This window comes from Coturnix japonica, chromosome 3 (genome assembly GCF_054131305.1).
Source record: "Coturnix japonica strain WE chromosome 3, WE-NBRP24, whole genome shotgun sequence".
Taxonomy (NCBI): Eukaryota; Metazoa; Chordata; class Aves; order Galliformes; family Phasianidae; genus Coturnix; species Coturnix japonica.
The window spans coordinates 35,295,776-35,314,137 of NC_140665.1; the positions used below are offsets into that span (position 1 = coordinate 35,295,776).

At 34.1% G+C, this 18,362-nt stretch overlaps 1 protein-coding gene across 23 annotated transcripts in view; it reads left to right on the forward strand.

The window, feature by feature from the left end:
- RGS7 (regulator of G protein signaling 7) overlaps positions 1-18,362 on the forward strand; it is a 211,448-nt gene that overhangs the window by 103,656 nt on the left and 89,430 nt on the right. For all 23 annotated transcript variants that reach the window (XM_015857784.3, XM_085541275.1, XM_085541284.1 and 20 more), the window contains one exon: positions 11,911-11,961. In XM_015857784.3, coding sequence (XP_015713270.1) covers positions 11,911-11,961 — 51 coding nt within the window. The remainder of the gene's footprint in view (positions 1-11,910; positions 11,962-18,362) is intronic.

The window sequence follows — 18,362 nt, forward strand, 5'->3', positions numbered from 1 at the left end:
TCTCTTATAAGCCAAGTTATGTGATGATTCTAAACACAGAATAAGGAAAAAGAACTGAAGTTTTAAGACGTGTTGCTTATGGTAAGCTCCTGTTATTTTGCTTTCCTGGGTGATCTTGATTTCTAGATGCATAATATCAGAGGAAAGCCTCATTACTATTATTAAAAATATCAAAATCAAAGTTGTAGTGTTGAATCTATAAATTTTTTTAATATGTGCATTTAAATTAATAATCAGTTTATTCTAAAAGCATCTCAGTAGCATGTGAATAAGTAAGTAAAGCCTCCTGTTTATTTCTTGGGAAACTATAACAAACAACGCAGTAACACTGCTTTATACAGCAAATTCGCTGCTAGAAAACATTGTTTTTTCAGCATAGCCATTAGCTCTGCATTTTTTTGCCAGCAATGAACAAGACTGCATTCTGTACTCACAAAAATCCACACCAACAGAGGTGACTTGCTGTGGTGACTGCTGATGTGTAGCACCCATTGCCTCACTAGGTCTTGCATCCACTGCTTGATCTCATGAACATTCAGCAAGCATTGATGAATATCAATAGGTGCCATTTTTTTCCACATGGAGGAATTCAATTACATACCTGTGCTTTGTGTGTACTTGCATGTCAGGCTTCTTTTTTCAGACTGTCCTTCTGCTGCAGTTTGTCACATTGCAACAAAATGTAATGGAATATTGGTGGGAAGGTTCAGCTTTTATTGCCTTACCTCCAACATCTGCCTCTGATATGGTGGGCCAACATAATAAAATAGGAGGCATACTTTCAGAGTAGCCCTCATATATTGCAGGAGGTGTTTCTTAAAACTATGGAATGTGTATCTTCCAGAAATAAAGGTGGTCAAAGATATACTCTTTACATAGTGAGAGATGAAAGCTAGTGAATCTGAGCTGAACAAATACTTCTGAATCTTCCTGATTGGTTTGGATTGCGGTCATGTTTGTGTGTGTTGTGACATCCATAGGTGCCATGTTTTACTAGCTGTTAGTGTTTGGGACTTTCACAGCCTGGAGAAATGAGTTGGCAGGAGCCTTATTAAGTTCAGTAAGAACTACAGAGTTCTATGTGAGGGAAGGCACATCCTCACACAGTGGTAGTACCTGCTGGGTGCCACCCAGCTGGAAGGCAGCATGGTAGAAAAGGGCACCAAGCTGAAGATGAGCCAGCAAAGTGCCTTTGATACGGAAAAGACTAATGCATTAGGAGTAGTTTAATCACTAGGCTGAGTGAAGTGATCCTTCTTGTATCCTCTATGGTGAGGTCACACCTGGAAGACTGGAGACCAGTTCTGGACTCCTCAGTACAAGCGAGACATGGACATACTGGAGTCAGTCCAATGAAGGTATTGAATTTGTATTATGTTTTTTTTGTTTGTTTGTTTGCTTTTGTTCTTGTTATTATTATTATTATCATTATTTTATTTATTTATCTATTTATTTAACTGATCATACTTTTATTTTCCCAAGGTAAAAATATGTGATCTATTCCTGAGTCTGTTATTGATGCTTAGGGAAGAAATGTCCATCAACAATTTTGGATAAAATATGTGCAGGTCTTAAAATAATAACTAAAGAGGTAAACTAACATATAAGTATGTGTATGGAAGGTGGGAAAAAGAGGATCAGAACTGCTGCTTTAGATACATCTGTAAATACTTTTATGTATGATTCATTAAAAGGTTCTTAACTCTGACAGTGTAAACAGTGAAGACTCAACAGGTGCTAAAAGTAGTATTGACGTCACTGCATACTGCTAGGCAACCATATGAACTTAATTTTTTCTCTGCATTTTGTGAATAAGGAAAAAAAAAAAAAAAAAAGCTTCAGCCTCATCCTCACAAGAGCTTTTGTACTCACGAGATTAAGTTGTAAAAGACCCATTCTGTGTTCACAGTAGGGCACCATCCCATCTCATGAAATATAACATGAATGTGCTCACTAAAATATTATGAATAGAATACATGCTTCAAGATGCAAAATATTATCTATTATACCATATTTACAGGTAGATCCTTTCAATGCACTTTTCTGTTCTCTCGATCGTCTGAATCCACAGCATGTTATGGGCAACTATTATCTTTAGAATAGAGGTAAATATACCTCCTTCTTACATACAAACATTTACACCACAGACTAGTGGTCCAACATTATTCAGAAAATTTTTTGTTTTATTTTTCTTCCTCTTCCTGATAATATGTGGCTGAAAATAGCTCTCTCCTACTCTCACATAAACTTCCAATTATTCTTTGGAAGCCAATGGATTAATATATCAAATGATAGTCATGGACACAGTGAATGTGAAAGTAAGGATGGGAGAAGCCAGGTGTTTTTTGCAGTGGTCACTGTTGTCCAGACACTGAGAAATGATCCTAAACTGGAGCCGTTCATGATGGCTTCATGGCTGCTATCAGAAGCTGATACTGCTGGAAAATAAAATGCTTTGCTTCTAAGAGACACTTGTTTAAATGTTACTGAGTACAAAAACTGCTTTTCAATTCATGTGAAAATATTAAAGAGCTGGTACTAGATACAAAGCTGCAATTAATATCTCAGAAATGCTAATGTGAATGTCCCCAGGAAAACTCATCAGCACAGGAGTGAACTTAGTGGACTAAAATGTAGAGGAATTTATTTTCTGTAAGCTCGTATGTTAAGTTTACTGTGATTTGAGGGAGCACAATTTTTTGAAAGAAATTGGCATATATGAGCATTTGCCATGCTTCAATTTTCAAATTTATATGACGTAATGTACCTGTTGAGTATGGTATGATTAAGGATATCTTAAACTGAAGAACTGTTGATTGCATATTAAAATGATAGTTCATGTCTATTTAAATTTTTCATAAATGTACACTGACAGATAAATCATGCTAGAGAATTTTGGTTGTCAGTACACATTACATTTCTTTAGGAATAATCTTGAAGAGACAATACCATTTTCCTTCATTGTGATCAAACAGCTGAAGTGCATGTGTAGGGAACTACCATGAAAAGAACTGAAATTTTCACTGCTATGAGAAAAGACACAGTCAGGAGAACAGTGCAATTATTGATATTGAGAATAAGTTAATTCATAATGTCTAAATAAAGATGAAAGGCTGCAAATGAAAAATATACTGAATTTGGTGGAAGCATCAATATCAATTTTATTTCCAGCAGCTCATTCTGTGTGCAGTGTAAATGAGTTTTACTACACCAAGCACCTGAGCATAATGAAGTCTTGAAACAATTCCATATTTTGGTAAAAGCTGAATGGGATTAGATTTTCAGCCAGTCAAATGGTCCAAACGATAGGTAGTTGAAATTGTGATTCATTCCTTTTTCATTTTGAAAAATGTAGCCTTACAGCAGATCTTTGATGTGTAAACTCTGAGACACAGCAGTATTAAAATAGCCATGGGTCTGGAGGAAACAGTACAAAACCATCCAGCACAGCTTAATCAAAAATAGAAATTCATTTGAATTTTCTATGGTCTATTGAATGCTAGAATATTTTGTATTTCAAGTAGTAAAAAAGAAGCCTTGAGCAAAGTTTACAGGGAACTGGAACTTGATGATCCTTGAGGTCCCTTCCAACCCAAGCCATTCTGTGATTCTGTTATGCTTCTGGTGTAGCAATTGAGTATTGGGTTTAGGTATGAATGTTTCTGCTCAGTTTCAGCAAACTTTATCATATCTTATATTATGTACTTATTGCTATTAGCTGAGAAACAGCTAGTCTTTGCTGAATATCCTGAAACAGTAGTATCTATATGTTTTAAAGCACATGAGAGGGGGAAAAAAAAAGAAAAAAAAAGTAAAGAAAAGAAAAGAAAAAAGGGAAAGATGACTACTTCGGCAAAAAGAAAGTGTTTTAATCCTAAAGTTTTTTGGCAGTTCAGCATTAAATTTCTGTTTTGGGACTATTTGTTATAGCTGATGCCCTCACATTGGGTGCTGTCTTTGAATGCAAGTATTTTGTGCAGTTGCTCTACCATAGCTTCTGTGGTAGAGTTTTCTATGAATGAAATTATTAGAGTTTTATCATGAATGAAATTATGCACTGTGAATATTTCTGCAGCTGTGAGAATGACTAGCTAAAGAGCAAGTTCTCTTGGAATTTTTGCAGTCTTTATATTCAGTTTTCCAGCTTGTATCAGCAGTTGCTGCATAAAATCACTGTATGCTGTTGTATTCAGCATCATTACCTGCCCTTGAAGGTTATTCAGAATAACTTAATAAAACAACTTGGGTGATTCAGTAAATACATAATTATCAAAAAGGTTTGGGTTTTTTTTCAGCATCAGTTTTCATTCTTAAACATAGAGAAGAGTAAGAGCATGAGTCACTGAAAGAGTGTTTTGAAATAGCAGTAATGAAAAAACCTGTTTCCAGACCAGCTGTATAAATGAACTGTTGTTGTATGGGAGCTCTTTGTGATGAAGGAATCACATTGACATTATTGCTGGGCAAACATCAAAACAATAAGTCACTCTGTCTCCACCGGCTTTTTTCCTGCAGTCAGAATTGTAAGACAAATGATATATTGCTTACATGTGTACTTCTGCTACCCCTGAATGAGAACTTCAGGATTTTCCTCTATGGATGTGAAGTGCCTAGTAAAAATTACATAGCTGCTTCACTTCCTTCCATTGCCATCTGTGTGTGGGTGTCTTTGGGGCGCAGTATGGTAAGAATTAGAAGAACCATTTCAGATGGAAAATGCAATATCTCTTTAGACATATGTAAGTGAAAATATGAAAAAAATACAGAATTGTTTGAAGTAATGGCATGCTAAAGATTTTTACAGTGTCTTTTTGTTGGACCTGAAAATGGTATTTAACCACCATTTTCAAACTGGTAATATAAAAATCTCAGGTAATATAAAAATCTCAGGCAGCTTTTCCTGCATTTTAGAGATTATTAATGTGTAACTTGAAGACAGTTGCTGATGTGTATATGACAGAAAGAATGTTTGACTAATGATAATATGCATCTTAGGAAAAACTGAGAGGTCAGAAGCTGCAGTTTGTGATGACATCACTGCAGAAAGCTAGTAAGGTTTTAAGTGTAAGCTAAAGTGTAGCTTTGAATTTTTTTTTGCCAGTTGTATTGTATGTATGACTGTGCTTCAGGAAATATCAGAAATAGCAGACAGTGGGAGACAAAAGAGAGTTTGTACTCTTGGCTGGTGGCTAGGCCCACACCTGCACATGGGGTTCATGTGAGGTTGAGACAGAGGTTGCATTACAGCTTCATTGCCTGTTGAGTTGTTCAGTGCACAGTCATGTGGAAGAGTGATAGACAGTTGCACTGTCAGGTGTTGACAGGTGTTTGGAGGTTTCCTGCCCTCCATATGAAGGCTGATGCAAATCAGAGGATGGGATTTAGCTTGAGAGTTCCTGAACATAATCAGGAAAGGAGACTATGACGGGTTTCTGAATTCTCATCTTTTTCTCCCTTAGTATTACCCAAGTGTATTGAATATTTCCTCTCTCAGAACTGGTTGACAGGAGAACATGGATCATGGATAGGTCATATGGATGAGAGAACTTTAAGTCACTTAGCTTTTAATCTTTTATCATTATTTAATATTTTTACATACAGAAAATCAAGCAAGTCTCATTAAAAATCCTCCTGGGCTCCTTGCTCATCTCAGACTTCAGAAGATTTGATTGCAGTATATGTGAAGTATTTTAGAATTAAGGCTTTTTCTTTTGTCTGTTTGGTGGTGAAGCTTTCACAAAAATACCTTATAGTGGTAAGAATTTTACTTATATTTCCTAATTCTTTTTTTTTTTTTCCCCCCACAGTTAGTTTTTACTTAGAAAGAATTGTAAATTTTTGCTGCCAAAGGAATGGACAAAATAATCTTTTCCTTATCTGTGTCATCTGAACACTGATATTTTTTTGATAGGCAAACAAGATCACATTGCTTTACAACATATTGAAAGAAAGCATAAAAATTTCTTTACTGTAGAAATCTGTGTGCACACAGTTTTTCTAAACGGCATCATTTTTGTCTTGAAAATGTTTAGCATGAAGCAGGGTTTTTCAGCAAGATGCTAATCTTTAGTGCTTATTATAACAGCTTTGGGATTATAGAGGTCCCATCTGTGGTTACTGGTATGTTGCCAATTACGCACAGCTACAGTCATCTTTAGAACAGTCACTTGTGGCTGTTGAAGAGATCTGACTAGAGCATGTCTTTTGAGAAACTTTAGAGACAAATGTTTGTGGAACAATGCTGCTGTTCCTTTAGTTTGGAGAAAGTGTGGTCCTGTTTGTATCTGTGCTGTTAGAAGAAAGGGTGGGTGCAGATGCACAGCCATGATTACACTAGTTGCTTTTTTTTGTGTTTATTGAACAGATTTTTTGTTCTGAAGCTTGGATATGGAGCAGGGGGTAACTGCAGAATTCACATTACTGGAATTTGTTGATCAGCACCAGTAAGTGTTTTCATGCAGGTATGAGAGTTAGGAGAGAATTTTCACATCTTATATTAGCTCTTTTGCAATATGAAAGTAAATGGATTTTCTTCTTTGAAGCAGAGATTTAGTAACTGGACAACATCAAAGAATGTATTATTCTTCACATGGCTGTGCTATGCAGAAGAATGTGTCTTTCTGTCATTCTAGGCTTGAGTGTTTTTGAATATTGTTTGGAGCTTGGAATGAAATGGCCCCATTCAAAGCAAAAAGATGATTCACTCAAGAGTATTTCTGCAAATTTACACTGGGGAAAAAAAAAAAAAAAAAAAGAGAGAAATCCTTGCAGCTTATATTGCTTTTAATCCAGAAAACTGTATTTTGTTTGTGTGTGTGTGCTTGAGCAGATTCATTAAAATATTTTGCATTCTCTGTACAGTTAGGAGTATTATTAAAATATGGTTTTTAAATCTGCAGCTAGCTACAAGCCTCGTGGAGGAGTAAAGGGACTACAGCAGATGTGTGTAACAACTTGAATTGTAATAAGTCAAAAGAGTAAGCTTATGCATTTGTTTTTAACAGTAATTTAAAAGAGAAAGTGGCAGAAATAGATGTGTGAAAGTTTAGATGCAAATTTCATTAATCAAGCAGCACTTTGATAAGTGATGTCTTTCTTCTATAAGCCAGCATATTTAAACAGTAGAGGTCAGTATGTTAAATATGTAAATGTAATCAGCAGTGTATTCAAATTATTACAAATTCAGCTCTATTGCCACTTATGTTAGACCATGATACTGGTTTAAGTCTATGAATGTGTCTTTCAGTAATCCACAGGAATATAGAAAATAAAAGCTATTAAGTAAAAATTCAAGGTAGAAAGCAATGAAAGCATCCTCGTATTCTTTTTTATTTTATTTTTTTTAGACTGAAATCCAGTTTAGCACTGGCTGGAGCTGTAACTTAAGATGAAATAACTCATTATTTCTTCAAGAACCACTGCAAGCCTTAGAAAGGACTCCCCACACCTTTTTATTGTTTACTTTTCTATCCATAGCCCTACCAAGTGTCTGATGTCAACCTTTTTGCTTTCCCGTGATCCACATAAGGAAAAAATAGTCTGAAAATAAATCAATATGGATGCAAGTATGGAAAAATATATTTAGAACTTTAAGTGTATCAAAAGAGTTGGCAGTGAGAGTTGGCAGCCAATGCTTATTTTCTCTCAGCCCTTCTGCCATAAAATTTGTATGGTACTTGATTTCTTTCAGATGTATGCATGCAGAATCGATACACAAACTATATTTCTCAGAAAGAAAAAAAGAAACTCTAAAATTTTTATGGTGAAATAATTCAGGGATAGCCTGCACTTTTGTTTGTGACCATGAAAACTTCAGGTAGAATGTAGATCATCTCCTGTTCATCAGTGAAGACGCTTTCTCACAGTGTCCAGCTCCATCAGAGAGCAATTTATGTGAGTGGGTGAAGAGCAAAGCAGTGCGGGTGCTGAGAAACTGATCTACATCCAGTTTCTATTTCCAATTTCTGAATAAATGATGAATACTACATTTGCCTATGTTTCTTTTATTTTTTTCAGACATGAGCAAGGATTTTGAAGTGTGTCCCAACAACTAAATTTATTTTCTTGTAGTATTTCACCCACTGTGACAAAGCAACATTATTGAAGAAAGAAACCAAAATTACACTTGTCCCTTTTCTTCCGACTAAAAGTAAACTAATAAACCAATAGAAAGGCAGTGATCGTACTTTATTAAGTTAGTAGCAATCATTTTGTCATAAATTTAGAAACTGATACCTTGTGTGTCATCTTTATTAAACTTTCCCTACAGTAAGTTGTTCTCCAGGTTTCTACAACTTAGTGTTAAGCAAGTTCAGCAAACATGCAGCTTCTGGGCAAACCCTGCCTCCTGGCTTACAGTAAAGGAAATACTCTGCAATGATTAGGTTACCTTGAGTTCGGATGACAAAAGCCTTCATGCATATACAGTCTTTGCTGGCTTTTCATCAGCAAAATCCTTTCTCTTGGTATGAGGAATGCAGAAAACTTCCCATGTACTTCAGTCTATGTAAATACTCTGAAGACTACAAGTGAAAAAATGAATAGAATTCAGTTACAATAGCTAGATGTTAGCAGTAAAATAATATATATTTTTGCATGATCAAACCTGTTTTCTTGTGAAATGGCAGATCAGTATAGCTCAGTTACATTTCTCATGGGGCTCATGGTTTGTGATTCTGGTGAACAAAGTGCACTTAGAATTATAATGCTCCTCAGATAAATGCATTTTGAATTTTTAAAATAATAGAGCATTTTAATATTAATTTGATTTTGCAGATCTAGTTAAACATCTTTCTGGTCAGAGCAGAGGTTATGCGGCTCATTGCATCCCTGCATAACGAAAAATAAATCTATAATTCCCATTAATTTTGTTGGAACTTAGAATCAACACCTTTTTTAAATGTATTCTGCAGAGCCTTGTTTAAATTAAAGGTTTTATTCTTGAAAGATAACATTAGCACTGCCCTGGTGAATCCTTAAGATCTTGTCGTGACAGCTTCAGCAACTGCTATTTTCGGACTGCTTCATTTAAAATTAATCACCAGTTGGTTTTTCAACAGATGCATTTTATGTATTTTTGTGGCTGTCTTTTATAAATGGGAAAGTCTTTCGTATTTGAGGACTTGGGTAAGATCTTGTGAATTTTATTTCCTTTATCTGGTTGGCTGGAAACATTTTCTAAAGTTTTCTGAGGATTATCCCTTCATATTGTTAAGTTGTATTTGATGCAGGAATTTGCATGAGAGGTGAGGGTTGCTGGATTTCAAAATTGAATTAGTGGTTGGTCTGTAAGGTCTCTTAAACGTTAGAGATCTAACAGCAAACTTCCCCTTTAGCTGCCTCCCAAAAGTGAGACAGGGAGACCTGGGGAATTTCAGCTGTGAATCTCCTTAGAAAATGTTATTACAGAGTATTTGTTATTGTGCATTACCAGTGACTGCCACCTTAAGCAACTGACAAAAACTGAATATGGACTATAAATTTCTCACTTGTGATGTGACAAACTACTTGCAGCTTTGCTTCATTTGAATGCCCTTCACAATAGACAGAGAGTACATAAATGTTAATATTTATTGGCCTGAGCTTTTGTCATCCATATCATGCAGCGTGTTCAAGTGTGATATCTGACTTAAACTGCTGTTCAGGCTTTTGGCACCAGGGAAATGGCTTCATTATAAAATAATATAGAATGGTAGTGATATTTCAGAAACAGATACTATAGTTGTCAAGCAATCCTTTTTCCCACTGTTATTTAGAAGACAGTGTAACATATGGAGGTGAAATTTCTGATGTGTAGATCACGTACAAAAAAGCCTGGAGCTGAGGGCTAAGATTTGTAATATGTCACTGTAGGAGAGTGTTCAGGGGAGGTGAAGAGAAATGAAGCATTTCAAGGTGAGATAAAAAGTAGAAAATTTTTTCCCATAGGGTACGTGAGGGATTTGAAGGAAACAAAAGTTTAAAAAAAAATTCTATGTTGTTTCTCTGATGACATTTTCCTCTGACCTTTGATGGTTTAGGGAAATATTTAGGGCTGATTATTTCTCAGTTTAGCTAATGGAAATAAATGTTTAAGCTTGGAAATGTGTCATTGATCTATGAAGTTTTCTCTTACACTGAGCTAAAATGCATCCTTCAACATCAGCTTCATAAACATCATATGAATAAAAATAAGGAATGGTGTCTATAAACATACATGAAAATATAATATCTTGAGGTAGGAATATCCATCTGAAACATTCTGTATATGTCCAACACTAAGAGCATGCAAAGGTAGCTTGCTTCACTTAATAAATAATTCAGTGTAAATACTATGAGAAATTTTGCCATTGAAGTTTAATCTATCAAAATTTAGCTGTAATAGAGTAATGAAAATCTTTCTCTGGAGACGGTTGTAAAATCTCCACAGTTTTCATTGCTACATAATCAATTTATTAATGTGAATGCACACAAAAAGTTATATTAGAATCAGCTAGGCTTTCTAAAATACATGATAAAACTGTTCATAAATCTTATAGAAGCAACAAAATTTTATTTTTTGCAATTAAGAGAGTAAAAATAGATTTTCTTTCTTTTCTGAATTGGTTTATTAGTGCCTCATATGCCTTGCATTACAAAGATAAAAAAAAATAATGCACTATTAGAACTACAGGAAGAAATCTGAGTCCAAAGAGTGATGAGGAAATCTGCAGATTCTAATATTTTATATTAATGTCCATTTTTTAGGTTTTGTTATTTTGATTTTTCTCACATTGATTTTGTTGTTTTTTGTTGATTTTGATGATCTTTTCATTTTTTACATTTATGTTTCTTTTTAAAAAATGAAGGTTGCTTAGAAATGGAAAAGGAAACTTAAAAATTGGACATGTCTCTCTTTTAGATTGCTTATCTGAAATAGAGACGTTCTGCAGCACAGAGAACGTGCACATCACCTCCAACTGTCTAGAGTATGTTTTCCCCTGGGCCAGTTTTTGTTTTTAAAGTTGCTTAAATCATGAATGTCTTTTTTTTTTTTTTTTTTTGTCTGCCAAACTGCTTCATAATCTGTTTTGTAATTCAGTATGTTCAGAATGGTGAAGTCCAACTGCAGCTTGCAGTCTGAAAAATGAGACATCCTTCAGCTTGGCTTGGTAAAGAAAGTGTGAAGTGTGATAGGAAGTGCACAGCCAAGAGAGAGTTAGAAAGCAGGAGGTAGAGTTGGAAGAATTCTCGTTGTAAAACACAACAAGGAGTCTGGTATCAGAGTTGTTAAGAGGACAACAGTAACATATGGCCTTAAGATAAGTGAAAGAAATGAAATACAAAGAAATGGATAGGCAGTAAATGCAGGGATAAAGAAATACAGTGTCTGGAGTGGTAAGGAAAGGGCTTCAACACCACAGAAAAATAATTTTTATCAAGAGCTGAAGATAAAAAGTCAGAAGACTAAGCTGAATACAATTGAGGTCCTAAAATGAGCTCATAATATAGTCCCAAGGAGGTCTTTCATCAGAGATGGCCTGCAGCATGTAATGTCATATATTGCAAAATCATCTGTGTTGCATTTACTTTTCCTAGGCTTCATTTGACACCTAATTTGAAATGTGGGGAAACTGTCATACAGACTTCTAAAAGAGTGATTTTAATGTAAATTTTGCAATAATATCTTTTTAAACTGTAGGATGTTATCTGACATTTCTGTGTTTTATGAGTCTTGACCTAAGGAAAGGAAAGAGCAGTATGTTACTTTGGCCAAAGCTGTGGAGAAACTAAAAAATAAATTTAAAAAGTAACATAATGGTCTTGATTATTTTAGACAAACTGAGCAAAAGGTAGTAATTTCTTTTACACTCAGAATAATATTAATAGATCTAGGGAATAGAAGAATAGGAAAATATATAAATCTAAAAATGTCTGTTTCTTTGTTCCTAGGTTCAGACATTGTTCAGTGGTTGACAAAGAACTTATCTATAGAAGATCCAGGTAATTTTTTTTTATTATATTAGAATATATATTTTATATACATTAGAAAATTCTAGATTATCTTTTTAAAGGATCGCATTCTGTTTGTCTTCTGTTGCAATGCAGAAACTTGTGTTTCATCAGTATAATTTCTATAGAAAAAAAAGTCATAATCAAGATTCGGATACTTTTGCTAAGAATCTGATGATTCTGGTTATCCATTTTGTTGGAGTGTGTACTGGGAAGCAAGATGATGTCCAAGAAAATGAGTGCTTTAATTAGTAGTAAATTATTTTATGTTCTACTCTGCTAGGAATTAACTTATAGTTGTACTAAATAGTTTCATAAGCACATGATGTTTTCTTAACATAATTTTGAATAGATCAATGAATAAATGAAATTAATAAAATGTGCTCTAGTACTGCTAGCAAGATCTGTGTTTGACTTTAGATGCTTCTATAGTATTTTAAACAGCGAGTGTACTGCAAATAGCATCAGTGCTCAATGAACTGGCTTGGAATATGGAAGTAAAGCTTTTGTTCCAAGTGTGCCACAGGTTTATTATGTGGTCAGATGCTAGCTCAGTTTCTATGTCTTGGTGCATGTCTGATATTTATTTTCAGAAATAATGTTTTCTAGTAGAAAATGTTGAATATCTGAAATAAAATTCTGTGGAAACTCCTGTTATATTTTCTTTAGTGGAAAGATAATCCTCCATCTTTAGAGCATAATCAAAAAACTCCAATTTTTCCTGTTTCTTTTTCAGATTTTTGGGAATGTAATTTCTATTGTTTGTTTGTTATTAATTTTAAATATGTTGTCTGTCATGTTAGAAATGAAAGCTTAATTGCTGTGGAATTCAAGGAAAGAGTAAAATCACCATGCTTATAAATTGGATAATATTGTGGGTGCATAATTCAGTATCTGCAAATATGCAGTTCACAATGGAGATCACTAATTGCTGGCAGATTAATATTACTTCCCACACAGTGTCATATATTTTGTTCCTGAAGCCAATGTGGAGGTCACTTACATGGGTGTGGTATTTTGTTTCTCAGTTGTCAACTGAAAAACATGCACCTGTTAATTCTTACCAGAGTTTGAAAGATTACCATTTGATATAGAAGCTCAAACTTTATTTGTCAAACCAGAAATGCAGTACAATGATAGACTGTCATTCAGGTTATCTGGTTGTTGTGAAACTTTACAATAGAAGAAACCTTAAACTAAATGGGAAACATGGTTTCTCATGTTAGTACCTAATTAAAATTAAACAAGCACACATGCCAATTGCATATATAACCAGAACACAGTTGTAATTTTATCTGAGCAATGTTATATCCCCTTAGATTGCATGAGTAAAAAACTGTCTACAATAACAAAAATATCTAATTCACGTTGGTTCTAGTCTAGGGACTGGACAACCAAAAGCCTGCTGTCTGGAGCTGTCTGGATGCAAATCTTTAGAAGGCCAGCTACCTGTTGCCTTTGGGTAGCACTCAGAATTGCCAGAGTGCATTAAACCTCACAGATGGCAAGCAGGAGCTATCCACAGGGCAAAGCTTCTGATAAAATTCTGGTTTGTAAAATCTTTTTAGATTTTGACTGTTTGTTCCACTTCTAGACAAGACTGTCCAGAATTTCCTCTAAAAAAGCCCTAACCTTCTAAGAGCTGTTGTCACCATAATTTGGATTTCCATTATCTTCTGTCTACTCTTCACCAATATGACAGGGTTTTACTGTGGATCTCTTTTAAAATTACTCCTTAAAGCTGTATTACCAAGCTGCTGTGCAATTTTGTGATGCAGAAATAAATAATCCTTGTGTTTACACTGAAAGTCATAATCTCCAACTAATTCTGATATCTGCAACATAATGTAGACCTTGGTTCACATACTTTAAGAGTATATTCTGTAATCTCTGGAAAAAACTAACAAATATTTATAACTTCCCCCTCCCCCCATGTCAGCGTGAACTACTCACATGTGCAAATCACAAAGGGGGTAAACAGACTGTGATAATCAATATAAAGCTAGTATCTGGAAACAGTAATTTCAACCTCCAAAAATATTGCAAGTGTAAATTGCCGATTGAAAAATAAAATAAAATAAAATAAAATAAAATAAAATAAAATAAAATAAAATAAAATAAAATAAAATAAAATAAAATAAAATAAAATAAAAATAAAGCACATATTTATCTAAAGTGGAAAAACAGTTTCTGTGGAAGATTAGTAAGATTTTGTAAATCTCCGTCAAGAAAATAAACTAAGGATAATGGGTGGATTCTACTGAATTATACCAGAATTGAAGTTATTTCAGATGAGCAGAATAGAGCTTTTGCCCTGAATATCTGTGTGCAGTGTACAGTTGCTGTTATATTGCTTACTTTTCAGTATGTACTTTATAAAAAATGTTTGTGTTTCAGCCTACAAATCCTCTATAAAATTTTAAGGAATGGGAATTATCTAAGTTATTTTTAATATGAAGCTTAGCTCTGTCATAAAAATGAGCCTGACCGCAACCTGAAAAGAAGCAATTAACTGAGTTTACAGAATTGTAATGGCGTGTGGTTTGCCACTTAGACATATGTTTGTTGAATTGGCCATTACAGGGTAAGTGCTGACTCTTCACTGATGGTGCCAATTAATCTTAATGAAGAAAATCTATTCTGTTTTTCTACATTGTACTTTTCTTTTTTAAAATGACAATTAGTGCTGTGAAATGTACCAGGCTGACCACACTAGAGATTGAAATCTTTCCAGTCCAAAAATAAAACAATTAGAATTGGTGAACTGTTTTAAAGGTGTCTGCTGAAATTTCCCAGTCTCTGGCCCTGTATTTGGTTCTTGCTCGCAACCAGTATCAATTTTTGGTTTAACAAAGAATCATTAGTATTTTCATAATGACAGGTGTGTTAATTACAAACACTCACTTCACCCTTAACATAGGCCATGAAGTATGAAAGCAGCAACAAAGAGCAGCAAATCATTGTAACCTGGGACACGCCCCTGCCAACTGCAGGCATAGGAGTGTTTCCCTTTCCAGAACTTGCTAAAGGAGAAACTAGCCTCTTATGAAAGAAAAAGAAGGGAGTGGAGAGATCATACTTCTGTTTGCAATTTTTGCATTAATCAAAACAGTGGTAATAAAACAAGTGTGAATTTGATCTGATCTTGTCACGTCCTGTGGCATTTAAGTTAAATAATGTCTGTAATTTTAGACGAACAGAAAGAAGGCAGTGAATAGAAAATTGTCAGTGTTTACAGGCAGTCTTTTTTATCAGTTGTATTAATGTTGTGATGAAACTATATAGGCCAGTCTTCCTTTACATTTACATTTAGCAGTCAATGACAGTTGGTGGGCTTCTAGTCAATCGTGAAGATTCAGAGATGAAATGGTAAAAGTTTGTTTGCAGAGGTGATCGTATTTGTCCAAAGCCCTAGGAAAGACTTCAGAAATGGTGAACAAGGATGTATTGCCGGTAATTTAACTGCCACTGGAGAAGCCATACCTAATGGATAGTTTCTTTAATGCATTCCAACTAAAGGTTTTTTCGCTTTGGTATAGTGTGTTACCGTGTGTAGAGGGCAACACCCAGGAGTCTACAGAGCAGTAGAGGTAGCCAGGGAATGAGCTTGCCCCCCTCTTATGCGCCAGTAAGAATTTTAAAATTGAAGCTAATAATAATAATAATAATAATAATAATAATAATAATAATAATAATACAGCATTTTATTTGGAATTCAGAAGGTAGTATGAGCATTATTTCACTGAGGTCTTTCAGAGTCTTGGTGAGCAAAGAGTAAGAAAGAGGTACTGAATAGAATACAAAGTACTCTGATTAGAAAAATGACTTTAAAGAAGCATACTCTTATATAAAGCTAGTGCTAAAACTATTACTAGATACTGCAAAATCAGTAAGCATTAATTTCAAGTAATTTCACTGGAAAGCGCTTCAGATGTTCTGTTGTACCAATTTAAGGAATCTATTTTATCCTTTCTGTCACAGTAAAAATTAGTCTGTAAGAAATCTAAATTACTCGACTGAAATCTTCTTCCATCAAATTACCTCCAAAACACACAGCTTCATCAAAAAGCATTATGATGAAGCTATTATTTTATTATATGTAAAACTATATGATGAAAACTGATTCTGAGTTCTCCCAAAAGCTTATCTTTCAATTCTTTTAGAGTTGAATAATAAATCAGGCAATTTTTTGTTCTATGGTTTTCAATTGAAAATGTTCCATGTACTTCTAGAATAAGTAGTGAATGTAAGCTGGATATCTCCTTCTGGGTATTGTATGCATTACTTGATGTCATCATTCAGCATATGGAGCCAGTATCTCAGAGTAAGAAAAATATGTTGCTAGCCAATATTAATTTCCTGCTGACAAATCAGATTCTTAGAATAACTGGATTTGGGTAGCAAATGCTTCTAATTTAAATGTGTTCTCCATCTTGTCTGCTTGTATTGTAACTGCACATTACATATACTACCTATTGCTTATTTAGCACAGCCAGAGCCTGTTGTATTACTGTTGTTAAAAACAATGAAACATATTTATCAACTTAGCTAAAGTCAAAAATACAACTGAAGAATCATGGAAAAGGTATGTACTTGTAAGAAGAACTCCCATGCCTCTTAGAAATAAAGCTCATTCATTAATGAATTAAATAATAATAATATTCATAATAAAATATTTGATTATATTTTTACTAAAGTTACTAAGATTTTTTTGTGTGATTTTTTTTCCCCCCTGTTTTACAATTTTCTTCTGAACTATTGGGATCATACCAAGTTTTTGAGGTGTAAGAGGAAGAATATTCAGTAAATCCCAATTCGTTGCTGGCATATTTAATTAAAAGTAGCTAAACAATTGTCTAGAGACTTCATTAGCTTTCTGCTTCCTTGTTTCCCAGAGAACTCTGTTGTGTGGCAGTGGAAAGCACAAGTAGGTGGAAGTGAGATTATATATCTGAACAACTTAATTAAATAAAAGTAGTTGAAGTTCTATTTCATCTTGAAAGCAGCTGCTGCAACTATTTATAACCAACTGAACAAAAATATTTTGATTTTTCTTTATTTTATGACTTTCATATCTTTCATATCTTTTTTCTTAATATATTTGATGACTGAATGATTAACGTAAGGCACCCCTCTTGATTTTGTTACTAATTGTCTTTAAGGGGGTTTATCATGCCACATGTAGGAAAATGCAGCTGTCCATATAGGAGCAAAGTGAAGGTTCAAAGTTAGGTGAACTGCTGGGTGCTCTGTTTCACTAAGGAAAAGACATTGCTAGTTATGTCACCACTAATGGAAAAATATTCCTTTCTCTCTCTTGTTTTTCAGTACTCTCTTCTCTCATTTTCTTCATTTTCTGTCATTTACATTTTCATCTCCATGGTTTGTCCTCTAGTTTTACTAGTGTGTCCTCTGGTTCTTGTCTGCTTAGAACTGTTAGTTATTATTCACATTTTCTTCTTCATTTACATATTCTTTCATTTCACTGGTTGCATTTGGTCACAGTCTCAAATTTCATATAGGAAAACAGACAAATTGAAGCTGAATAATCAAGTGTTTAACTGTTCCATGTCCACTCTGTTTTTGTAGCTGCAAGATCCCATTTATCTTTTGAACAGTGGGATTCATAAACTAAAAATTTCAGTTCCCTCTAAAGCCATAACTTAATATAGTGTAATAGAATGCAATCATGAAAAATGCTATTTATCTCAGCTACACATACAGAAATTATAACAAGTAATTTACATTTTCATTTGAAAGGTTGCTTCTAAATTAATGTCTAATTTCAAGAAATTCTTTTGTAGATTAGCTGGAAAACATAACTTTTTAAATAGCTCTAAGACTTGCTGGGAAGCTTATGAAGAACTACAAATGTGACTTTTTTGCATATTGCCATTGTGGAATTATTTACATCTTCAAATGTAGTCACTATCGTAACAAATAACAAAGCAAAATAAAATAAAAACTGCTTTGTCACAGTAACTGCTGTATCAAGAAATTTTGCTGAAGGTCTTTCAGGGTAATAACAAATGGTTGATTTTTTCTTTATAAAAAAGGTTGAAAATATTGTTTCTTGTGATAGCTTTATATATTTCTCACTTCACCTATGGATATTTAAAATAGTCTGATTTGAAGAAATTAGGGTGGGGATTTACAGTTCCACAGTTAAACTTGACTTGAATTTTTTAATGATAGTAACTGTCACTACCATAATATAACTCAGTGTGGAAAAACTGTCTAGAGAACTTTGAATGTAAAATTACAGGCGTTTTAAAGTTCCTGTTAATGAGCTTTTGCAAAATTTATGCTCTCAGTTAGCTGAAGCAGATCAAAACTTATGCTCACAAGAAACAGACTGAAGATAATTTAGCAATCCACAGTAGTTTTTATCA